The sequence below is a fragment of the Camelina sativa genome, chromosome 7, assembly GCF_000633955.1.
Source record: "Camelina sativa cultivar DH55 chromosome 7, Cs, whole genome shotgun sequence".
NCBI classification, from domain to species: Eukaryota; Viridiplantae; Streptophyta; class Magnoliopsida; order Brassicales; family Brassicaceae; genus Camelina; species Camelina sativa.
Genome location: NC_025691.1, coordinates 14,721,444 through 14,747,553, shown reverse-complemented (window position 1 = coordinate 14,747,553; position 26,110 = coordinate 14,721,444). Strand labels below are relative to the sequence as shown.

Below are 26,110 nucleotides of genomic sequence, written 5' to 3'. Positions count from 1 at the left end.
TTTTTTTTTTTTTTTTTTTTTTTTTTTTTTTTTTTTTTTTTTTTTTTTTTTTCTATATATCGATTAAGCTAACAACCTTGTTTTGGAATTTGAAACTGAGAAGACTGGTACGACGGAGCAATCTCACAACCAAACCTAGTACTGGCTGATATTGTGGAAGCCTTGTTTCCAACGGGAAACTATACAACTTCATACTTCAGAAACGTCGCTAAGGTAACAAAACCTAGCTAATCTAATAACTCTATACTTCGAAAAATTTTAAATCTCTTCATCACTAGGTAACAAAATCATTTCCTTGTGATTTAGTTTATATGTATTTATTCCCTAGTTTGGTGGACTAACTACAAACCAACCCAGATTGGTCAATAACACAACCCACATATTCATATAATTAGTTTTAATTCAAGAAAATATCATTTACATTGGTTTCTAAGTTGCATATTGTTTTTTTAACTTCATAATTAAACATGGCAGGGTGAAGGAGTCATAAACATTAGTTCGGATATGTGTGATAGAGACACATCATTGCCGTTAGTTCCTACAGTTCCAGCTTGTGGATGATGTTCCTATTTTTTAACAGCTCTCCAAGCATTCCACAAGAAACGTCGAACGTATTATTTGGCAATGATAGTTGTTAGAGATTTTGATTTTGTCCAAGATTATTAGGGGATTATGCATTGGACTAAATGGCAGGTTGGTCTAGTTATGTTGGGAAGACCAACAATAATAACCAACTATATATATTTGCTTAGCTCATTCGTTATGGTTCTTTGGTTTGTTCGGATTGCAAAACTTCTACTGAATTGACTTATATTCGGTTTCATTATGGAAAACTTTGGCGCATATATACTTATATTTTTTGTAGAATCTTTTGAGAATTAAATATGTTTTGGAAACTATTAGCATTCAATGACAATAATTATTTATATTCATATCCAAACAACTTTAGTTAAGTTTCTCTACTATCCTTATAACAAAACACTAGAACTGGATCCGTGTCACACGAGTTAACATTTATTTTATTTATTTTGTAATTTTTATTTAAAGTGTTATATATATGATTGTTTTATTTGTTTTTTTTTCTTTTGCTCAAACACTATGTCATGAAATCATAGGTTGAATATAACTTATGAAAATAACATCTATTTTGTAAGATCTATTCTAGTAGATCTAGATTTTGACCCGCGGTACACTGCAGTTTAAGTTATTTGATAAAAATATTAATTTCTGTTTGTTAATTTTATTTGATTTGTTTAGTTTTTAAAATTATATATTGTATTTTAATTGTTAATTATATATATATATATATATATATATTTTTGGTAGAACAAAGGGAGAAAACTCCCATTATGAAAGAACAAGAAAATTTAAATACAAACCCAACGCCATATTGCAACTCCACGAGCATCCTCCAAAGCAAGTTCAGCCACACAGTCCGAACGTAGGCCAAACCGTACCTCCTGATGAACCTGACTCCACATGTAAATTTGTATAAATCCATTCTAACAGAGATAACAAGAAGAACCTTTGTTGCTTCCTGAGTGGCACTAACCGCCTCCAAACACCCGACATCGCCGGACAGTCACGCAGGATGTGAATGATATTTTCAGTTCCACCTCGGCAAACCACACATAAATCGGAATCACACAAATGACGACGGAAACACTCCGAATTTGACATAAGTGCTTGATTCCCAACCAACCACAAAAAAACTCTCACTCGTTCAGTAACCACTGAGCTCCAAATACGATTCCAAAACCTGTCCATATGTGGTCTCACTACACTACTCCGGGTTAACATTGCATATGCAGAAGCAACCGTAAAGAGCCCATTCTCAGATTCTGCCCATGATATCCGATCCTTAGCACCAGTAACCCTATCCAACACCACCGATCCCAGCCTCAAACACACCTCATTAGGAACCCAGGGTAAGATACTACTAGACAACCAACCCCGTCCTTCCTCCCATAACTCCTTAACACATTCATTCATACGACTCACTGGTAAATCCACCTCCATTAGTTCCAAAATAGGTTTATTCAGCAGCCATTTATCGTTCCAGAAAAGTTTTGCATTGCCGTAGGTCAAAATGTGAGCTTGGATAAATCTAAGATCATCTTCTCCCACAATGTTTCAAGGGATATGTAAAAACTCATTTATGATGAGAGTGGTATTGGTTCAACAACAAATCTTGGGAAAAACTTAGGCATGCCTATTTTACAGAAACGACTTAATAAGGCGACGTTTGGAGAGGTGCTGGAGCGTGTCTCGTCGAAGCTTGATGGTTGGAAGGAACGGTGCTCGAGCTTTCCTGGTCGACTGACTCTCACCAAGGCAGTACTGACAGCCATACAGATCCATACAATGAGTGTTATATCTCTACCAAAAGCTGTTTTGGATGATTTGGAGAAGGTGTCACGATCTTTCCTGTGGGGGAGTACCTTGGAGAAACGAAAACAACATCTAGTGTCATGGGATAGAGTCTGTGCTCCTAAGAAGGATGGTGGACTTGGTATCAAACGACTGAAGGAGATGAATAAGGCGTTATTGGCAAAGGTGGGCTACCGGTTATTACATGATTGTTAATTATATGACTTAACCTACACTATACCGCATATTAAGTATTTTGTTACAATATTAATTAATCGATTTAATTAGATACGTCTATTAATCTAATATTCATACTGTTATCCATGTAGCACCGAATTAATGACATTTTAAGTTTCTATTAATATCTACTCAAACATGTCTAGCCATATAACCCGTCGTGTGATATTTTAATTCGTTATACACCGCAGAAAAAACTTCATAAAAATCTAAATATATTTTTAAAATTTAAAATGTTTTAATAAATTTTCTTTTTTATAGAAATTGAACTACTTATAATATTTGAACTTCTTATAAAGTTTAAATATTATAAATATATGAAACAGCTATCAAAATTAAAAGTTTTAATAATTGAAATATTAATAATCTTTAAAGTTTTTAAAAAGTTCACAAAATAATGAGATGATATTTTACCCGTGAGCACCGAATTAATGACATTTTAACTTTCTATTAATATCAACTCAAACATGTCCTGCCATATAACCCGTCATTTGATATTTTAATTCGTATATATTATTAAAATTTAAAATGTTTGAATAAATTTTATTATTTTAGAAATTGAAATATTTATAATATTTGAACTTCCTATAGTTTAAATATTATTCATATCTTAAACATTTTATAAAAAGATAAATGTTTAATAATTGAAATATTAATAATCTTTAAAATTTTTAAAAAGTTATACATTTGAATTATTAAAGTTATTAGAAGTTGAAATTCTTTAAAATAAAGAACCATAATAAAATGCATAATTTTTTTAATTTCAATGCCTGATAAATTAAGGTTTCTGCTCATTCGTATTCATAATCATTTTGGTCTCTTTTTTATTAAAATGACTTTGAATCTTTGCCTAGTTTTCTTAGGTGATGTAGGCCATTTTGTATATTTTTTATTCATCAGTTGAAAAATATATGTCTGTTTTAAAAAATTTAAATTACATCATATGCAGAAAAACTCATAAATTTTATTAAGTAAATATATTAGATAAAAAATTAAAATAATTGAAATATAAAATAAAATAAATGTGAAAGAAGAATCACATATTTTTGTTTTAATTAGGTTGAAAGATTTCCTTATCTTTTAAATGTCATCTATAATTGATTTATATGTTACTATAATTAACTAAATCCATATTATCCTTACTTACCAAAAATCAGACTAACTCGTATATTATGATAAACCTATATTACAAGTTTATAACCAAAAAATCATAAATATATATCTTATATAGTCTACAAAAAAATGTCATGTATTTCCGTTTTATTATATAAGGGATAATTAAAATATTTTAAATATCCATATATATATAAATGTTCTACAATTAATATAGATATTTAAAAGATTTATTCCATATTTAATTTTTTTTTTCTATCATCTTTGTTTGAATTTGATTTTAATTGTTGCGAATCATCATATAATACATAAATTTAATAAAACTGTATTTGTCTGAATATATTGTGACTTAAATTTTTTAAAATGGACATTTATTACCGATTAATATAAAAATGTGTGTTCAACATACATATTACTATACTGTATATAATAAATAAATTTTAAATGTTTAAGAAGTTTAAAATATATAATTGATATCTCTAAACTTAATAAAATATTTAAAATTATGAATATTTAAAATATTAATTCTTTTAAATAACATAGACGAGTTGTATTGCATGACAAATTATGTTGCATGACGAGTTATATATATATATATATATTGAATCAATAATAATAATCATAATAAAATATCATTAATCTGATATACTTCAATACGGGTTAAATTTTCATTTTAATATTTTAACAACACCAGTGTATGACAAACTTAAATAAGATTGTGTTAAACAAATATAATTCTACGGTATCTCGCGAGTTTAATTTGAGTTTTTAATTGATCTGTTTAATTTATCTGTATATAGTAAATTTTAAACTTTTAAGAAATTCAAAATATTATAATTGAAAATAAAACAAACGGGTTATATTAGAGGAAGAGTTATATATGACATGATAAGGTTGAATTGATTTAATACTAAAAAATAAAATATCATTAATGGATTAAATACTCATATTACTATTTTAATAATACCAATATAAAATATATCAAACCAAATTAATATAACTAAGATTGTATTAAAGAAACATTGTTGTGCAATATACCGCTATTTATATACTCAATCACTAGAATTAACAAAATAGTTCATTAACAAAACTAATATTAAAAAATACATTAACAAAAAATTAAAATAAAAAAACTTGTCGGCGGCATTCTGTAGATCATGATCTAGTCTTCATTGAAAACAAAGATAACCGACCTAATTCTTCGGATTTATGTAGATATGCAGAGGATTAAATCATATCGCCTAAATATGTAAACTTTATATCCTGTAATTATGTCTTACACTTGATCAGCAAGTCATAGCCCTGTATATATGTTGTACAATGCTATTCTTAATGATCATCAATCACAATTATCTTATATGGTATCAAAACTTATCGCTCCTAACCTAACCTAAAAATTTTCCTCTAGCCGCTTCTTCTTTCTCACGTCTCCTTCTCCTTCATCCTTTACTCTCTTTTTCTACAAAAACCATGTCTTCCTCAAAACACAATCGCCCAAAACCCAGAGGTCGCTGCGTCCACTGAAGTTGTTCCTCTCAACACCTCCTCTCTCTGTTCAACATTAACATGGCCAACGTGACAAAACTCACTGCCTCCAACTACCTTATGTGGAGCCGTCAAGTCCACGCTCTTCTCGATGGATATGATCTGGTTCCATTTCTCGACTCTGCCATCACCAAACCGGATCCCACAATCACCAAGAATGGGATTACCTCTGCTAACTCAGCCTTAACCGTGTGGAAACGCCAGGACAAGCTGATCTACAACGCTCTTCTTGGTGCCATCTCCATCTCTGTCCAACCGATTCTCTCTCGAGCTTTCACGGCTGCTGAAATCTGGGATACCTTGGTAACCACCTATGCCAACCCAAGCAAGAGTCACGTTCGTCAACTCGAGCACCAACTTGATGGCTGGAAGAAAGAATCTCGTACTATTGCTGATTATTTCCAAGGACTTACCATCAAGTTTTATCAACTTTCTCTTCTGGGAAAACCTGAAACCTATGAAGATCAGATTGATTACATCCTCGGTGGTCTTCTGGAGGACTACAAACCCATCATAGATAAGACTGAAGCTCACGATACTCCCCCCCTCATTCCTGGAACTCCATGAGAAGCTCCTCAATTATGAAGCATAGTTCTTGCCTCTGCTCCCACTGCTCCCTCTTTTTCGATCTCTGTGAACTATACCAACAACCGTCCTCGCTCCTTCAAGAAAAATCACCAGCGTCCAAACAACTCTCCATCAACCTGGTCCAACCGGCAGCACTCTGCCAGTCAACGGACTCCTAGAACTTATCTCAGACGCTGTCAGATCTGTGGTACAAAAGGAAACTAAGCAAAACATTGTCCATAGTTTCAGCCTACTTACTCTCAACCTCCACTGCTGCCCACTCCACCAACCTCATGGATGCCACTTGCTAACCTTTCTCATGCCTCCAGCTCAAATCCATGGCTCATGGATTCTAGCTCCACTCACCACATCTTTGTCATGCGTTGATTGCTTTTCCAATAAAATTCATAAATTAGCTTTTTTCTCAAACCTCCATCTTTTCTACAAGACCTATGCAATTTCTCTTTACCGACCTCTGGACTTATCCAGTTCTCTCCATAGACTCCTTTAATCACTATTTCATTATTTTTACCACTTCACTCGATACACCTTAAATCTGATATCTCATGTCAAAGACACCTTCATAATATTCAAAGCTCTCACTGAAACCCGGTTTCAAACAAAAATTGGTACTCTCTTCTCCGATAACGGTGGAGAATCCATTGCCCGCCATGATTTCCTATCTACCGCCGGTTTCACTTAACGTCTCCTCCTCACTTACCCAAACACAATGGTCTTGCCAAAAGACACCATCATCATATCGTTGAAACTGGCCTCTCAAATATTCCAATCACCTACTGGTCTTACGCCTTTGTCACAACAACTAAATATTCCCACTCCAGTTCTCTCTCTATCTTCTCTATTTCATCGTCTATTTGGCACAACAACTAAATATTCCAAACACAAAAAATTTGGCTGCCTCTGTTTTTCATGGCTAAGACTATTGTTCCCATCCCGTTTTCACAAACTCAAAACACGCTCTACCCCATGCATCTTTCTCGGTTACTCTCTCACCAAAGCGCCTTATTTTGCCTCGATCCCTCAACACAACACTTATATGTTTCTCGCCATGTCCAATTTGTTGAAAATCGATTTCCATTTCGTACCTTATCCACGGTGCCCAATGTATCTGAGCCAGTCGTCGATTGGATTCCTCCACTGACGGAAGTTCCGCTCACTACAGCACCGTTCGTAGACATCGTGTTGTCTTCTCCGGTGATCCTAGGCTCAAATCATTCATCATCACCGGTAACCTCCACACCGTCACTCCCTGCCACTCTCTCGCTGTTTCCTTCTACCACCGTCTTCTGTCGTCGGTGCTTAGCTTTCCTCATCTCTCAATACTCCTTTGGAGCAAAGTATCACTAATTCGGCTCAATCTTCTTGGCCCACAAGCCCATCAGCATCAACATCTCACTCCAGCCCATTACGCGAAAGCCCAATAACACCATCAAGTCCACCAAAAAATCCAGGCCCAAGTGTTACTCCATCGTGATCTGCCTCACCGACTGTATCTCCTCCTGCGGCGGTTCTTCCACCAGCACCACTCAAAAATCATCTCCCCATGGCCAGTAGAACCAAGAAAAGGATTGTCAAACCCAACTCCAAGTACGCCCTTGCCATCTCCAAACAAGCTGTCAAACCACGAAATAGCGGGCTGTTATGTCTGATGAATTCAACTCCCAGATCTGTTACTTTACCTGGTCTTTGGTTCCTCCTGCTCCGGGACAAAACGTCATTGATATGAAATGGATCCATGCATAGACATAAAGCAAGGTTCGTCGCCAAAGGGTATAATAAACGCAAGGGCATCGACTATACTGAGACTTTTAATCCAGTGATCACAGTAACTACTTGTAATGCCTCCGAACTGTTCTATAGTCGAACAGGCTACATGCTATTCCGGGACACCACTTTGAAAACATCCACCGACAATCCAGCCGAGGTTCAAGAACGAATCAGAACCCTTAGTCAGTCTATTGGCGGGGTTTTCACCCGACTGGAACATCATTCAGGCTTTGCAACCCTTGTGACATTCCAGGCGTTGAGCCGATTTGGACAAAGTCTATATCAGTTATTACTCGTACGAATATAAAATCCGATTGTATTAATATATAAGGAGTTTATTACAAAATAAGTACCAAAAGATTATAATGTTCGAAGATAAGGCCTAGTGCCAAAGGTTCGGTTACATATAAAACATACTTGATTTTACAAACAGATACAAAAACTACTCCAGGTCCTATCGTTCACCACGCCCTCTAATCCCCTCTAAGGTTACCTGCAAGACAAATTTTTATCATAAATAATCTAATATTACTTAGTGAGTCACACGGTTCCTGCAGAAAATAAATCCCCAACCCCAAATCCCCAAAACAACAATCAAGCAAGCAAGCAATCAAACAAGCAATCAAGCAATCAAACATGCAAGCAAGCAAACAATCAGAGATAGCATGCGGAAGATAATGAGCTAATTAAGCAAATAAATCTAGCAAGCAATCAATCAACTACAAAGCAATAAAACTTGAATAAAAGCTATAAAGTTTTTAACAAGTTTTAATTTATGGGCCCGGTATGCTTCCTCTCCTCAACACCTCCGCATTGCAACCACAAAGGCATGCAACCGGAACAACACTTCGAGCTACAACGTTGTGTAGACAGCTTCGGCCAGGGTAGCGAGCCCAATAACCTCCGAGCTCTTCATACCAACCCTACAACTCAACGCACATGGGTTACATGATGCGGCTGCATGCTGGTATGGAAATAGTTTGAGGACAGCCATACCTTAGTCTTACTACGCTAGCCGGAATTTCTCGCGGACTAAACGCCTTAAGACTTCAACCAATTGATACTTGAGTTTTTATGGTTTTTAAGCTCATAATTTTACAAGTATCTTAACCAAGTTACTACCTCCGATACTAGAACATTTCGAACTAGTATCGAGAGTAACCTCACAATTAAGTTACCTTCTCTGTTACTAGAACATTTCGAACTAGCAACGAGAGTAACCTCACAGCACATGCATTTAACCAAGAAAAATCACAAAGATAAATTCAAGTAAATGCAACTATATGCTCAATGCAAATCGTTTACTAGACGGAAGTCTTTAGACTCCATCTAGTTCGGTGAAATGTGCCTGGACTCACAGAACACCGGCGAACTCTTGGTGGAGTGAACGGATTCTCTTGGCGACGTCTCTCCCTTGGCAGCACTTCGGATCTTCCTTGTTGCAATCGATTTCCTTCTCGATGCAACAATCTTGGCAGCAGTCGATAGTCTTGTCTTGCTCTTTTCCTTCCTTCACACTCTTCTTCTTCACGCCTTCTTCCTTCTCAACCCTCTATCTATTCTCTCTTTTCTCTCTTTTCTCTCCTTCTTCTTTACTTAGCTTGCTTTTGCGAAAATAAAGAGAAGTGAGCTTCCTTTTATAGAGAGCTTGGGCGGCGGAATGAGCCAATGCATGGCGAGCTTCGAAACTTGGTGAGCAAGTTTTCGAAAACTTGGTGAGAAAGTCTCCTTGAAAGCTTGGTGAGAAATGCAAAGACTTCGCCGATTCTTCACCACTCCTTTTCTTCTAGACAATACTTGGTGAGAAATGCTAATACTTGGCCGATTCTTCACCAGTCCTTGTCTTCTAGATAATACTTGGTGAGAAATGCATTACTTGGTTAAATAATGACCACTTCTTCTCCTTTGTCTCACACCCTTTTTGCATGCAATTTGATTGGCCAATTTTGTGAAAACATAATGATTATGTTTTTCTCACTTTTTGCATGAATTTTGATTGGTCAATGAAAGAGACATAAGTTCCTTAAACCGTCGATTCCACCGCAATGTCGCTAGCCGAGCAGATAAGAGTCAAAGGATTGTGTCGCGGCACGGTCACGGACGACTCTGCGGTACGTCTCGGGTCTGTGGTACACCTCGGACGACTATGTCTTGTGGTACATGGTGCGTCTGCGGTACTGTATGGTACGGTACATAGTACAATACATGGTACGACACATGGTACATGGTACTTGGTACGGTACATGGTACGGTACATGGCCATCTATTGGTCCGTCAACATTTTCTCGGGCATTTTTTCAGCAATTCTTCTACCTTTCTTCGTTGCCTCCTTTCCTTGTCCTTTCCAGGTCCTTTGGCAAGGGGATTTTATTTTGAATTTTACCCCGTAGTGAGGGTCATTACATTCTCTCCCTCTTATTAGAATTCGTCCCGAATTCTATTAGGATCAGATGGCCATGCTTCGTCTTCTTCCATAAAGAGTTGCGGATACTTGGTTCGAATCCTATCCTCATCTTCCCATGTGGTGACCTTGCGGTTCTGCTTTCCCCAGAATACTCCAATTTAAGGAATACTCCTGTTCTTCAACTTCCGCGTCCTTCGTTCTCCAATCCCAAATGGTCCTTCTGGGTATGTGAGATTGGTCTTCAACTCCTCGATAGGCTCAGGTACAATCATGTTAGGATCAGGTACATGCTTCTGTAGTTGTGAAACATGGAAGACTTTATGCAGTCGCATAACTTCTGGCATAGATAGTCGGTAGGCTACTTCACCAACTCGCTTTTCAATCGGGTATGGTCCTATGAACCTTACCGCGAGCTATCCAACTTTACCGAACCGATCCTTCCCTTTATGAGGTGCAACTTTCAAATACACCATATCTCCAACTTTGAACTCCACTTCTCGCCTGTTCCGATCTACGTACTTCTTCTGGCGGTCTTGAACCTTCTTCAAACTTTCTCGGATAAACTTGATCTTCTCCATCGTCTCGTCGATCAGCTTGTGGTTGAAAATCGTCCTTTCTCCAACTTATGTCCAACATAATGGCGTTCGACAAGGTCTTCCGTACATAGCTTCGAACGGTGACATGCTAATGCTCGAGTGATAACTGTTGTTATGTGCAAATTCAACCAACGGTAGATTTCCTTCCCAATCTGTAGACCACTCCAATGCACATAGTCGAATCATATCTTCTATGGTTCCGATGGTTCTTTCGGTCTGCCCATCAGTCTCCGGGTGGAATGAGGTGCTCATATGAACAACTGTTCCTAGCGCCCTCTGTAGATTTTGCCAAAATATTGGTGCAAATTTTGGATCACGGTCAGAGACGATGTTGGCTGGCACTCCATGTAACTTCAAGATCTCATCGATATACTTCTCCGCTAAAATTGGCGCTTGATCTGTACTCTTAACCGAAACTAAGTGGGCGACTTTTGTTAAATGATCGGCCACTACCCATACTGCGTTGTTGATTCTTCATGGTCTTGTTGGTAGTTCGGTGATGAAATCTATCGAGATAGACTCCCACTTCCATGTTGGTATGGGCAAGTTACGAAGTAATCCTGCTGGCACTCAGTGCTCCACCTTGATTCTTTGACATGCATCACACTGGTTTACCAAATTTGCTACTGATCGCTTCAATCCAGGCCAATGGTAATACTTGCGCACGTCCTTGTACATCTTGGTGCTCCCTGGGTGAATACTCAATGCTGAACTGTGGGCTGCTTTGAGGATCTCCTGTCGTAGTCCAATCCGGTCGGGTACGGTGATTCTCCCATTAAGAAGTAAAGTGCCGTCATCTGCTAAGTGATAACCACTCGCATTCGGTCCGTCTAAACTTCTCAATTCTTCAGCTATCTTCTTTAGGTTCTTGTCCTTGGGCTGCTCTTCTCGGATTCGTTGAACTAGACTTGCCTGAGTAACGGCTTGTATACCTAACGGCTCACTAGGTTCTCCTTCTAAGGCTGAAAGCCTTACCTTCTTCAATTTGTCGGCTAGGGACTCCACATCTTTCTCGACATCAACTTCATCAATTCGGCGACTTAGTGCATCTGCCACTACATTTGCTTTGCCTGGGTGGTACTGGATCTTCAAGTCGAAATCGGCAATGAACTCCATCCATCGTCGCTGGCGTAAATTGAGATCTGGTTGCGTGAACAAGTATTTAAGACTTTGGTGATCCGTAAATACCTGAACCGCTTCTCCATATAGGTATGATCTCCATATCCTTAGCGCAAACACCACGACTGCCATTTCTAAGTCATGTGTGGGGTAATTTTCTTCATGCTTCCGTAATTGCCTTGAGGCATAGGCAATTACCTTGTCTCCTTGCATCAGAACACATCCAACGCCAACTCTTGATGCGTCAGTGTACACGGCATAAGGCTGATTCGGCTCTGGCAACGCTAAAATAGGTGTTGTAGTCAGTGCTTCCTTCAACTTCCCAAAAGCTTCTTCCACTTCTTCACTCCAAATGAATGGTACTCCTTTTCTGGTGAGTCGTGTCAAAGGCTTAGCAATAGATGCAAACCCCTTTATGAATTTCCGGTAATAGCCTGCGAGGCCTAAGAAACTTTGGACCTCTGTCACAGACGTTGGCCTGGATCGCGGTAATCTTCTCTGGGTCGGCAAACACTCGTTGTTTTGAGACTCGATGTCCTAGGAACCCTATCTCCCTTTGCCAAAATCTTCACTTGCTGAACTTGGCGAACAACTTCTTCTCGCTCAGTCGTTCTAACACCTTTCTCAAATGTTCTTCATGTTCTTCAGAACTCCGTGAGTATATAAGGATGTCATCGATGAATATTATCACGAATTGATCCAAATAGTCATGAAAAACTTCATTCATGAGTCGCATGAAGGCTGCTGGCGCGTTGGTAAGTCCAAACGACATCACTACGAACTCGTACTGGCCATATCTTGTTCGAAAGGCTGTCTTCATCACATCTGGTTCTGAGATCGAAATTTGGTGGTAGCCGGAGGCTAAATCAATCTTCAAAAACCAGCTTGCTCCTCTGAGTTGATCTAACAGCTCGTCAATCTGTGGCAACAGATACTTGTCCTTGATGGTTATGTTATTGATTCCCGGCAATAGATACTTGTCCTTAATGGTTATGTTATTGATTCCTCGGTAATCAATACATAAGCGCATGCTCCCTTCCGTCTTCTTGACAAACAGTACTGGGGCTCCCCATGGCGATGAACTTGGTCGAATGAATCCTTTTTCTAGCAAGTCCTCTAGCTGAGTCTTGAGTTCAGCTAACTCGGCTGGTGCCATGCGATACGGCGCCTTAGCAATCGGGGTAGCTCCCGGCTCGAGGTTTATGGTAAAAGGATGGCTTCTCGGTGGAGGCAATTCTTCTAACGGCCTGAATACATCTTCGAAGTCCTTGACTACTGTGATGTCCTCAACTTCTAGGTCTTCTTTGTCATCTCCTCCCATGGCGGTAAGAGTGACTAAGTAAACACTCCCTTCCTCGAAAGAATTTCCAATTCTTAATGCTGATGTGAAATATGCCTTTGAGCTTGGGCAAATTCCGTAGAAAACTAGAGGTGTCCTTCCTCTATTTTCCATTATGACTTGGCTCCTGCTGCAGTCTATATGGGCTTGGTGTTCTGATAACCAATCTATTCCGAGTATGACGTCAAATCTCTCCATCGGGATTACAAGCAGATTCCCTGGTAGATTTGTATCTTGCAAGACTATCGACGCTTCCTTGATCCTCCTTCTGGTCTTGAGGGGCGGTTTATTACCAGCGGTGTACACGTTGATATTCACTTCCTACCCCTCACACAATTCTCCGAACTTATCGGCCACTTCGGGAGTCACAAAACTATTGGACGCTCCCGAATCGAACAATACATGAGTGGGGTTACCACCAACTAGTAATGTTCCTAATGCATAACAAATATACAAAAATGCAATGCAAAAACTAAACACGCAATCACACAAACACACAATCAATCTCAAGAGATTTAGAACCCAATCCAACCTATTATCAGACCTTTCGCAGGTGCTGGAGGTTTGGGTGGGTCTAATCCTAAGGCATAAACATTAGCTGGGGTCGCTTGTTTCTTTGTCGGGGGTTCCTTCACTTACTGCACTGGCTGAGCACGGTTTACCGTTTGGGCGTTCAGTTTTGTCGGCTTCGATGGACATGAGGTCGCATAGTGTCTTATTTCTCCATAGTAGAAACATGTGATCAGCGCAAGATTGGGACTCTTGGCTTCAGAAAGTGTCGGACAAGCTCGGGCAAAGTGTCCGAGTTGACCACACGTAAAACATTCTCTCGAATCAAAGTTGGTCGTTGTACGTCCTCCTTGGTTGGAAATCATGTTGACCTTACCACGGTTCGCACCTTTGTTCCATCCAGCTACTTGGTTAACCTTTCGGAAATTCACTACCTTGCTCTGCTGCACAGGCTCCTTCTTCTTCTCTTGGGCCATGACTTCTTTCTCCAGCTCAATTCCTTCCTCTACGTTCACTGCTCGCTCTTCCACCTCAGAGACACTCTTGTATGTCACAGCATGCAATCTTCCTTTTACTTCTGGTCGTAGTCTGTAAAGAAATCTACGGGCCATAGCATCTTCGTCATCATTCCCCTTGTACAAATATCTCCGAAGTCGAGTGAAGATCTGTCCATAAGCTCGAACACTCATATCTCCCTGTTCCAGACGTAGGAACTGATTCTCTAATCGATTGCGGGACTCTGGTGGAAAGTACTTCTGCTCGAACTCTCTCCTGAAAATCTCCCAAGTTATCGGCATGTAGTGGTAACGAGGGACTACACTATCCCACCATGCGTGTGCATCTTCTTCCAGAAAGTTGATTGCAATCACCTTTTTGTACTCCTTTGGGCATCTTGATGTCTCGAAATTCATCTCCAATTCTCTTACCCACTTGTCTGCTAACACCGTGTTCTGCTCTCCCTTGAACTTGCGGCCTCCTAAGTTCCTCATCATTATCACTAGGTTCAAAAAGTTAGACGATGGAGTATCGTCCTGCTGGCTTCTTTGGTTCTGCTGTTGTTGCTGCTGGATCATGTGGTTTAAAAGATCTTGTATCATCTTTAGCGTTTGCTGAGTCTCTGGTACCCTCTGCTCATTTGGGTTCTCCTCACATCCTTGGTCTCCTCTTGGCATGTTTGGATTCGGGGTGCTAGCGAACTGTCCAATCGGCGAATATTCTCTATTTGGCGGGTACATGTACTTTGGTGTGTTGTACCAGGTAGAATTTACTGGTGAGTACCTCGGCGTCACACCGGGCACATCCCATTCAGGCATATACATATTTGGCTCGTAAATGCCTAGAAACGATTGCTCTCCTTGCTCATCTCCAAAATGCGGACCCCATTCCTCCGGACCAAACTGTTGACTTGAACCCCTCTCTGGATCCGGCGTGAAGTGCATCGATCTAGACCTTTCAGTTCCTTGGCCAGACATCTGCATCCATCATAATAAGGGTTACCTAATCCCATCCCATCTAATCCTAAAGTGGTGAACAAACAGGATTATCCTAAGTATCTATTTGCGACCATTTTGACTCGATAAAATGTTTGAAAATACGAGTCCTACTAGCATCATGACCATGCTCTGATACCACCGTTGTAACGCCCCCAAACCGTCCTATGGCCAGACATGCCACGGGCCGCCCCGGGACGCCACTTTGAAAATATCCACCGACGATCCGACCGAGGTTCGAGAACAAATCAGGACCCTTAGTCAGTCCATCGGCGGGGTTTTCACCCGACTGGGACATCATTCAAGCTTTGCAACCCTTGTGACATTCCAGGCGTTGAGCCGACTTGGACAAAGTCTATATCAGTTATTACTCGTACGAATATAAAATCCGATTGTATTAATTTATAAGGAGTTTATTACAAAATAAGTACCAAAAGATTATAAGGTTCAAAGATAAGGCCTAGTGCCAAAGGTTCGGTTACATATAAAACATACTTGATTTTACAAATAGACACAAAAACTACTCCGAGGTCCTATCGTTCACCACGCCCTCTAATCCCCTCTAAGGTTACCTGCAAGACAAATTTTTATCATAAGTAATCTAATATTACTTAGTGAGTCACATGGTTACTGCAGAAAATAAATCCCCAACCCCAAATCCCCAAAAACAACAATCAAGCAAGCAAGCAATCAAACAAGCAATCAAGCAATCAAACATGCAAGCAAGCAAACACCAATCAAACAATCAGAGATAGCATGCAGAAGATAATGAGCTAATTAAGCAAATAAATCTAGCAAGCAATCAATCAACTACAATGCTATAAAACTTGAATAAAAGCTATAAAGTTTTTAACAAGTTTTAATTTATTGGCCCGATATGCTTCCTCTCCTCAACACCTCCGCATTTCAACCACAAAGGCATGCAACCGGAACAACACTTCGAGCTACACCGTCGTGTAGACAGCTTCGGCCAGGGTAGCGAGCTCAGTAACCTCCGAGCTCTTCATACCAACCCTACAACTCAACGCACATGGGTTACATGACGCGGCTGCATGCTGGTATGGAAATAGTCTAAGGACAGCCATACCCTAGTCTTACTATGCTAGCCGGAATTTCTCGCGGACTAAATGCCTTAAGACTTCAACCAATTGATATTTGAGTTTTTATGGTTTTTAAGCTCATAATTTTACAAGTATCTTAACCAAGTTACTACCTCCGATACCAGAACATTTCGAACTAGTATCGAGAGTAACCTCACAATTAAGTTACCTTCTCTGTTACTAGAACATTTCCAACTAGCAACGAGAGTAACCTCACAGCACATGCATTTAACCAAGAAAAATCACAAAGATAAATTCAAGTAAATGCAACTATATGCTCAATGCAAATCGTTTACTAGACGGAAGTCTTTAGACTCCATATAGTTCGGTGAAATGTGCCTGGACTCACAGTATACCGACGAACTCTTGGTGGAGTGAATGGATTCTCCTGGCGACGTCTCTCCCTTGGCAGCACTTCGGATCTTCCTTGTTGCAATCGATTTCCTTCTCGATGCAACAGTCTTGGCAGCAGTCGATACTCTTGTCTTGCTCTTCTCATTCCTTCACACTCTTCTTCTTCACGCCTTCTTCCTTCTCAACCCTCTCTCTTTTCTCTATTTTCTCTCTTTTCTCTCCTTCTTCTTTACTTAGCTTGTTTTTGCAAAAATAAAGAGAAGTGAGCTTCCTTTTATAGAGAGCTTGGGCGGCAGAATGAACCAATGCATGGCGAGCTTCGAAACTTGGTGAGCAAGTTTTCGAAAACTTGGTGAGAAAGTCTCCTTGAAAGCTTGGTGAGAAATGCAAAGACTTGGCCGATTCTTCACCACTCCTTTTCTTCTAGACAATACTTGGTGAGAAATGCTAATACTTGGCCGATTCTTCACCAGTCCTTCTCTTCTAGATAATACTTGGTGAGAAATGCATTACTTGGTTAAATAATGACCACTTCTTCTCCTTTGTCTCACACCCTTTTTGCATGCAATTTGATTGGCCAATTTTGTGAAAACATAAAGATTATGTTTTTCTCACTTTTTGCATGAATTTTGATTGGTAAATGAAGGAGACATAAGTTCCTTAATCCTTTGACTCTTATCGGCTCGGCTAGCGACATCGCAGTGCAGTCGACGGTTCGTATTGCGGGACGGTCACGGACGACTCTGCGGTACGTCTCGAGTCTGTGGTACGCCTCGGACGACTCTGTCATGCGGTACGTGGTACGTCCGCGGTACTGTACATGGTACGGTACATGGTACGGTACATGGTACGGCACATGGTACATGGTACATGGTAAGGTACATGGCCATCTCTCGGTCCATCATTTCTTCAGCAATTCTTCTACCTTTCTTTGTTGCTTCCTTTTCTCGTCCTTTCCAGGTCCTTTGGCCAGGGGTTTTTATTTTGAATTTTACCCCGTAGTGAGGGTCATTACACTACTCTTCTATTGTTCTTCAAATTGTCGTCAACTGTGATTGGCCAATCAAACAGCTTGACGTCAACAATGCATTCCTTCAAGGGTCCTTAACTAAGGAGGTCTATGTCAAGTAACCAGAGGGTTTTGTCGATGTGAACTGCCCTAATCATGTGTGTCCCCTCCATAAGGCTATCTATAGCCTTAAACAAGCTCTGTGTGCTTGGTATGAGGAACTCAAACGTTTTATCCTTTGTGCATGTTTCAAAAACTCCTTGGCAGATGCTTATATTTCCATTCTTCACCGTGGAACTCGGCTTATTTACATCATGTTCTATGTGGACAACATAATCGTCACTAGCAACAACTAAATTCTCCTCCAAAAGACTCTTCAATCCCTAGCACAACGTTTTAGACTCAAAAGATCCCGAAGATATACACTACTTTCTTGGTCTTGAAGCATGTTGAACCTCGCATGGCCTTCATTTAACTCAACGCCGCTATATTCTCGATCTTTTCACCTACCACAACATGCTCAATGCAAAGCCCGTTATTAATCCAATGGCCACATCACCAAAACTGTCTCTCTATTCTAGTACAGCTCTCTCTAATCCGTCTGAGTATCGCACCATTGTTGGCAGCTTGCAATAATTGTCACTCACTCGGCTAGATTGCTCATACGCTGTCAACCACTTATCGCAGTTCATGCATAGACCCACCTCTGATCACTGGCAAGCAGCCAAACGACTTCTTCGCTATCTAGCGAGAACAACAAGTCATGGCATCTTCTTTCATCGTTACAACATACCTTCTGTTCACGCCTTTTCCGACGCTGATTGGGGTGGTGATCGTGATGACTATGTCTCCACTCATGCTCACATTGTCTATCTTGGTAACAAACCCGTCTCATGGTCATCTAAGAAGCAAACAACTGTTGCTCGGTCATCTACTGAGGAAAAGTATCACTCTATCGCTAACACATGCGCAGAAGTCCATTGGATATGTTTCTTAATTACGGAACTTGGGTTCACTATGAAATCACCACCTGTGATATATTGTGACAACGTTAGCACCACATATCTCTGTACTCACTCCCAGATGAAGCATTTGGCGTTAGCCTACCATTTCGTTCACAATCAAATCACCGCTGAAAATCTCACGTGTTGCTCACGTCTCAACCAAGGATCAATTAGTGGATGCATTAACAAAGCCTCTGACTCGTGCTCCCTTCAACTCAATGATTTCCAAGATTAGTGTGTCAATAACCCCACCATCTTGAGGTGGGATGTAGAAGATCAAATTTTATCACCTAAATATGTAAACTGTATATCCTGTAATTTTGTCTTACACTTGGTCAGCAAGTCATAGTCCCGTATCCCCTATATAATAAAACGGAAGTACACAACCTTTTTTATTGTAGACTATATAATATGGGTTATAAGATTATTTATTTGATTATTTGATAGGTTATAGGTTATATGGGTTGTAACCGTTAGTTAAATCTTGATTTCAGATCCTCTTAAAAGAGATATTAAAAAAAATAAAAAAAAATCTCCACATAATATTTAATTAACTATATATAGAAAACAAAATCTCAAAAATTAATCACTTTTCCGCGGATTAAAAGTGATTTTCAATTATACTAACAACTATATATCAAAATAACATAAATAATGTTTATTATGATTGATTTGATAAATTTCAAAAATTTAGACGAATCCGCAGAACAATCATAAGAAATCTCAAAAAATTTCAAGTTCTCATATTTGGCCTATAATTTTATTGCATAATGTTTTATTCACACAACTTTTAAAACAATCACATAAATTCTATTTTATATAAAAATTACAATATAAATAAAAGGAAATTCAACCCGTGCTTTAGCACGGGTGCTAATCTAGTATATGTTGTATAATGCAATTCTTAATGATCATCAAACACAATTATCTTATAAGATATATGATGGGTTAGCCAGAATTATACTCCCTCGTACTTTTGCAAAGATGAGATTGTCTCTCAAATCCTCACTTGTGAACCGACTCAATAAGGATACAGTACATAATAGGTTTCTGGGTATTTTAAAATTTATTTTGGTTGGTCGATCGGTTTAGATAAACCAAAAATCGAATATACTTTGAATGTTAGTCAATTGTATCTTTTCTAGAAATCCAAACAAAACGGAATTGACCAAACTTTTGTTCAGTTCAGAAATATTGATTTGGTTTTAGGGTTACGAAAATATATATATATATACAGTAAAACCTCTATAAATTAATTAATCATTATAAATTAATAAATTTCTTCGGTTTGAAGTTGGATCAGTGTAGTTTTGGACATAATTTATAATATAATAAGATAATATTTTTTTGAAAATCTTTTGGAAATATATAGTCCCATCAATATTGTAAATTACTAATTATATAAAATTATCAAAATATAAGTATATATATACACATTAATTTTTGTTATAGTTCATTTTTAATAATTTTACTATATTAAAAAACTTTTAGTTTTCTCTGCAAAACATGTGAATTGTTATTTTTTTTTTGTAATTGATTATATAAAAATATTTTGTAACAATTAAATCTTGTTTTTAAATATTTTTTTTTCAAAAAATTACCAAATTAGGAAAATCTCTCTATAAACTAATAACTATTAATTTATCAATATAATAAAACCTCTATAAATTAATAGATTTTGAAGGTCCCAATATTATTAATTTATAGAGGTTTTACTGTATATGATAAAAACATGTGTAACGTGTATATACATAGTTAAACCAAAATATTATATTTAACATATAATATGTGAAAATATTTTTGGATTTTCAGTGATTTTCTGGTTAAGTGAGGTGGATGGGAACTGTATGAGAAGGTGATTAACTAAAAATTAGGTTTAGAAAGCGTAAACTTAGTTCATTTCTCACAGTTTTACTAAAACAAGTGAGATTAGTCGATCACTTTATTCTCAAGTGGTTTATTTTAGAGGTCAAGTGGACATCAGCCAGTCCTTTTTCACTGGTCGGTGCTTCTGGAGAGCTTGCGTGTTTAGCATAGAAAATGGTCGGTCGATCAGTGAAAATGTTTATGATTGATCACTTCTAGGGTCAGTCTTTAAGATGTTATGTCGGTCACCTCATTTCTTCTCCAAATCTCGTTGCATTTTATCCACGCATCAGAATAACATAAGTTCATTAAATTAGCTGTCCAGATTTCAATGATAATATAGATGTCTTTCTATGATCCAATTATCATTGTTTTCCATATTTGTATCCAAATGACATCTTTAAAATCAACTAAACAAAAAAAAAAAAAAGCAAAAAGACAAAAAAAGAAATGATAAACAAGAACAAAAGTTATGATTAAGGGAAACATCAGATCATCTGAATTAAAAATGACGAAAATAATAAAATTTATTTCTTTTCAATTTATTGAGTAGAACTGTAGAAGATAGATACAACTATTTGGCACTGGGAAAACGTGGCAGGGGATATATCAATCAATTCGAACTCTATGGACCACATAAAAATGAAAATAATTGCATTCCATAATTGGTATGGAGAAAAGTAAAATATTGAGAAGGAAAAGGTCACTTCACTCTTGAAATAATTTAATTTTCTTGCAATAATTGCCATGATTGAGTGATCGGATTATTTTGTATTCCCAAATTTAGCCATGTTTTATACCTGCATTTCTCATAATTTCTCTATATATAGAGTCAATTTACATATCACTCTTCGCTCACACAAACATTCATAACACACTAAAAAAGAAGAAGATGGAGAATTTGGCGTTGTGTGAAGCAAACAATGTTCCTCTAACGCCCATAACATTCTTGAAAAGAGCTGCGGAGTGTTATCCTAATCGAACTTCTATAATCGACGGAGAAACTCGTTTCACTTGGCCTCAGACCTATGACCGTTGCTGCCGTCTAGCCGCTTCTCTCATATCTCTTAACATTGCCAAGAACGATGTGGTAATATGTCACACTCTCTCTTACTCTCTCATTCATATGTATAAATGAGGTATGTGATTGCAAATGTGTATTTAGGTATCTGTTGTGGCTCCAAACATAACGGCCATGTATGAGATGTACTTTGCCGTTCCCATGGCTAGAGCTGTTCTCAACCCTATCAACACTCGTCTGGACGCAACATCTATTGCCGCAATCCTCCGCCACGCCAAGCCCAAGATCCTATTCATTGACCGCAAGTTTGAGCCCTTAGCTCGAGAAACCCTCCATCTACTATCATCTGACGACTCACAACTGAACCTGCTGGTCATATTTATTGACGACATCAATTGCCCTAAGAGGGTTTCATCCGAGGAGTTAGACTATGAGGGTCTCATCCAGAGGGGAGAGCCTACGCCGTCGTTGGTCGCACGTATGTTCCGTATTCAAGACGAACAGGATCCGATCTCGTTGAACTACACGTCGGGTACCACGTCGGACCCAAAAGGTGTGGTGAGTACCCACCGAGGAGCATATTTGAGCTCATTAAGCGCGATTATTGGTTGGGAATTGGGAACCTGCCCGGTCTATCTTTGGACTCTCCCTATGTTTCATTGCAATGGATGGACGTTACCATGGGCAATGGCTGCGCGCGGGGGAACTAATTTGTGTATGAGGCTTGTGACTGCTCCAGAGATCTATAAAAATATAAAAATGCATAGTGTGACGCATATGTGTTGTGTTCCTACAGTTTTCAACATTCTCCTGCAAGGAAATACGTTTGACCTTTCACATAGGTCTAGGCCGGTCCATGTGCTGACGGGGGGTTCACCACCACCGGCGGCTCTTCTTAAGAAAGTTCAGCGGTTGGGGTTTCAAGTGATGCATGCCTATGGGCTTACGGAAGCCACTGGTCCAGTTCTCTTTTGTGAGTGGCAAGACGAGTGGAACAGGTAATCATCAGTGATACAATTTTAAACTTGTATACAAATATTAGCTTTCACGTTTCATTAACATTTACCAAAAGCAATGGTTTACTTATGTTTTGCCAAAGAAAAAAAAAATAATAATATAGTGATGAATTTTTTTAACTTATTACAACCATGTTCGATATTATTAAGTTTTTAATATGGCACCCCTAAATTGAAACAGATTACCGGATAATCAACAGATGGAGCTGAAAGCAAGGCAAGGGTTAGGCATCTTAGGCCTAGCTGAAGTTGACGTGAAGAACAATGAAACTCAAGAGAGTGTCCCACGCGATGGGAAAACGATGGGAGAAATTGTCTTGAAAGGAAGCAGCATAATGAAAGGGTATCTAAATAATCCCAAAGGTACAGTAGAAGCGTTCAAACACGGATGGCTCAACACTGGAGACGTAGGTGTGATTCATCCTGATGGACACATCGAGATCAAAGATAGGTCCAAAGACATTATTATCTCGGGAGGCGAGAATATCAGCAGTGTTGAAGTTGAAAATGTTCTTTACAAGCACGTTCGGGTGCTTGAGGCTGCCGTCGTGGCCATGCCGCACCCTGCATGGGGGGAAACCCCATGTGCATTCGTTGTTCAACAAAAGGGTGAGACTGATAAAGAAGATCGTGATGATAAACCTGTGACGAGAGAAAAAGATTTGATTGACTTTTGTCGTGAGAACTTGCCACATTTTATGTGTCCAAGAAAGGTGGTGTTCTTGGAAGAACTGCCCAAAAACGGGAATGGAAAGATCCTTAAGCTTAAGCTCCGAGACATCGCTAAAGGTTTGGTTGATGATCAGGATGAGGTCAATGTTAAATCTAAAATAGTTCAACTGCGTGAAGATAAACTTCCGGTCGATCACTTTACTTCACGACTTTGAGTTTGTGAATCTACATGTTCTAAATGTGTAATATCGTCTATTATGTAATGATAAATTGTCTTTAATTAATTATCCACTGATGGACCACTACCAGAAATATGCGTATTCTTTGCACACGAAAAACGCTATTATATCGTTTAGATAGCAATTTCGTAAATGCTGTCTTTGTCAGTGTCATCTTAGAAGAAGCACGTACAATAGCACTTTTTCTCTATGCTATTAATTTGTCCCTCTATAATAGCGTCTTATTATCATCGTTATATTAAAATTATCGGTAGCGTTTTTTATTTACCATATTATAATTAATAGTAACAAAATAATTGTATTATGGTTTTGTCAACAATACCTATATATTGTTGCTATAATATATTTTGCATTCTATATTTTATATATTTATATATACATATATATATATATTTGGTCAAACAGTATAAATTTAAATATCTATTTTTCATAGAAATCCATAAAAATAAGAAGTTTTACAAATATTAATCCAAACAAATTTTATACAAAAACATCAACTACTTTACTCTTACACAATAAGAGTACTAACTATGAGATAAAGGACAAAGAGAAACAAACATCTCCTCTATTCCGTTAAACACAATAAACTAACTAGGTCAAACAAAGTTTCTTTTCTAAAGCTTACCACCTTTCTGAGAAATCATCATATAAATGCTCCCCTTCTTGCTTAATAGGTCACCAGTTGATCTTTACTTCTTCTTCCCGCACTATCACACAACCACTTTGCTTTCCAACATTACACAACCGTTCTATTTATTTCTCCCTGTGAAACTCCAAATGGTGCTTCATTGTTGAAGAATTGTTCTTGCTGCAAATTAAGAAAGTATGACCCGAAATTTGGGAAGATATCTTCTAGATCAAGCTGCAAATTTACACCAACTCAGTTGATAAGAATCAAAAAGAGAAAGAAAACCAAAAACTGTAGATAAGTTGTTCTCAAACCAAAGAGCTAACTCACCGCAGGTACCAGTTTCTTCAGATCCCTATCCGCGTAATATCGATGATCGGAATCTGCCATTGGAGAACAGATCTAGCTTACTGCATAAGATAGATATGCCGGTTTTTGATGGATCTCAGGTGTATGAATGGTTGTCAAAACTAGAAAGATTCTTTCGTGTAGGTCGTTACTCTGATTATGATAAACTTTATATGGTTGCCTTAAGCCTTGAAGGAGATGTTCTGAAATGGTTTAACTAGGAGATGAACCGACGAGAGTTTCGTTCTTGGAATGAGTTCAAGCAGCGACTATTCCTTCGTTTTGGAGAATCTATTGAAGCAGATCCTGGAAATCGGCTGTTTGCGATTAAACAAACCGGGACAGTGGCTGCATATGTCACGGAGTTTGAAGATTTATCTGCTCAAGTTCCTGGTATGGATGACTCTCACTTGGAGAAGATTTTTTATAATGGTTTGAAGCAGGAAATGAAAGAAGTGATAAAGATGAAAGAACCTCACGGTGTTGATTATCAAAAGGCTGTTGTGTTACGAATGGAATCAAGCTCTTTTTGCCAGTTGATTAGTGACAAGGAGAACAAACCTGTGACGCAAACTAAACAGTTTGTTTCACGTCCTCCAGCCACCTTTCCGGCTACTAAACCTCTGCTATTAACGGGTGGAACGGGTCAAGGAGTACAGACTGTAGCAAATGTGAAACAAGCAGCTCCACCACGTCAGAGACACACATCGGAGGAATTGGATGCCATGAGAAGCACAAGTATATGCTTCAAATGCAAAGGGAGATATTCTCGAGGTCATATTTGTCCCTTAAAAGAATTGCAAATATTAACTGTGGTGGATGGCTTAGAGTTAGAAGTAATGGTTGAGGAGTTGCAGACTGACGTTTTGGAGGAGATAGTTCAAGCTCCAGAAGTGAGATGCTTATCTCTTAACTCCTTCCTCGGTCTTCATTCTCCAAGGACAACTAAGATGGTAGGATATATTGGCAAGTGTCGTGTGGTGGTACTATTGGACTCTGGCGCCTCACATAATTTCATCACACCAGCGATGGTGAGTAAGTCGAAGTTAAAAACTCACGCTGCAAGAGACTTGGAAGTTTTGTTGGGCAATGGTGTCTCGGTGAACGGGTCTGGTATTTGTAAGAAGGTTCAGTTTCAACTTTCTGGTGTAGAGTTTGAAAGTGATTTTATTTCACTAGACCTAGGTGGAGTGGATGTCATATTGGGGGTTCAATGGCTCGAGACCTTGGGTAAATGTGAAGTAGACTGGAAGTTGCAGGAATGGCAATTCACATATAAAGGCAGGCGGGTTACTTTATTAGGGGATCCCTCTCTACATGGTCCTCCACTTTCCTTGAAAACTCTTGATACTCCGTTGAAACAGCGTATAATTCAAGATCACTTGAAAGAGTTGAACAATACTAAACTCGTCACATCGGAGGTTATTATTGATCCACTTATTAGCGAGATCTTGGTGAAGTTTGCTTCTGTTTTTGCCTTGCATGTAGGATTGCCACCTTTCGGAGGACAAGAACATGGGATTAATCTTAAACCGGGAGTTCAGTCTATTATTGTACGTCCCTATAGATATCCTCATGCAACTAAAGAAGTGATGGAGCAAATGGTGAATGAAATGTTGTCATCTGGAATAATACGAGTTAGCAATAGGCCCTTTTCTAGTCTCGTCTTGTTAGTAAAAAATAAGGACTCCTCTTGGAGGTTCTGTGTTGATTACAGAACTCTGAATAGGGCGACTATTCATAACAAGTTTCCAATTCCAGTCATTGACGAATTA

General features: G+C 38.6%; 4 protein-coding genes across 5 annotated transcripts in view; 3 read left to right on the top strand and 1 right to left on the bottom strand.

Annotated features, from left to right (window-relative positions):
* The window catches only part of LOC104701181, a 3,192-nt gene extending 2,334 nt beyond the window's left edge, over positions 1-858 (top strand). For both annotated transcript variants that reach the window (XM_010416830.2, XM_019227647.1), the window contains exons 10-11: positions 104-213; positions 475-858. In XM_010416830.2, coding sequence (XP_010415132.1) covers positions 104-213; positions 475-561 — 197 coding nt within the window. In that variant the 3' untranslated portion in view covers positions 562-858. The remainder of the gene's footprint in view (positions 1-103; positions 214-474) is intronic.
* LOC104704626 lies at positions 5,287-5,832 on the top strand. The gene has a single exon (XM_010420680.1). It carries the CDS (start codon positions 5,287-5,289, stop codon positions 5,830-5,832), a length of 546 nt encoding a protein of 181 aa, XP_010418982.1.
* Positions 13,714-15,060, bottom strand: LOC104704625. Its single transcript, XM_010420679.1, has one exon. The coding sequence runs from the start codon at positions 15,058-15,060 to the stop codon at positions 13,714-13,716; it is 1,347 nt and encodes a 448-aa protein (XP_010418981.1).
* Positions 21,176-23,432, top strand: LOC104701180 (probable acyl-activating enzyme 12, peroxisomal). The gene is made up of 3 exons (XM_010416829.2): positions 21,176-21,501; positions 21,577-22,430; positions 22,630-23,432. Exons 1-3 carry the CDS (start codon positions 21,304-21,306, stop codon positions 23,333-23,335), a joined length of 1,758 nt encoding a protein of 585 aa, XP_010415131.1. The 5' UTR covers positions 21,176-21,303; the 3' UTR covers positions 23,336-23,432.

What these genes read in the sequence shown, in the direction of transcription:
- LOC104704626 (XM_010420680.1), top strand. Translation starts at nt 5,287, where the DNA reads ATGGCCAACGTGACAAAACTCACTGCCTCCAACTACCTTATGTGGAGC.
- LOC104704625 (XM_010420679.1), bottom strand. Translation starts at nt 15,060, where the DNA reads ATGTCTGGCCAAGGAACTGAAAGGTCTAGATCGATGCACTTCACGCCG.
- LOC104701180 (XM_010416829.2), top strand. Translation starts at nt 21,304, where the DNA reads ATGGAGAATTTGGCGTTGTGTGAAGCAAACAATGTTCCTCTAACGCCC. An exon ending in ACATTGCCAAGAACGATGTG is followed by an intron (nt 21,502 to 21,576) that starts GTAATATGTCAC and finishes ATGTGTATTTAG; the next exon opens with GTATCTGTTGTGGCTCCAAA. An exon ending in TGGCAAGACGAGTGGAACAG is followed by an intron (nt 22,431 to 22,629) that starts GTAATCATCAGT and finishes AAATTGAAACAG; the next exon opens with ATTACCGGATAATCAACAGA.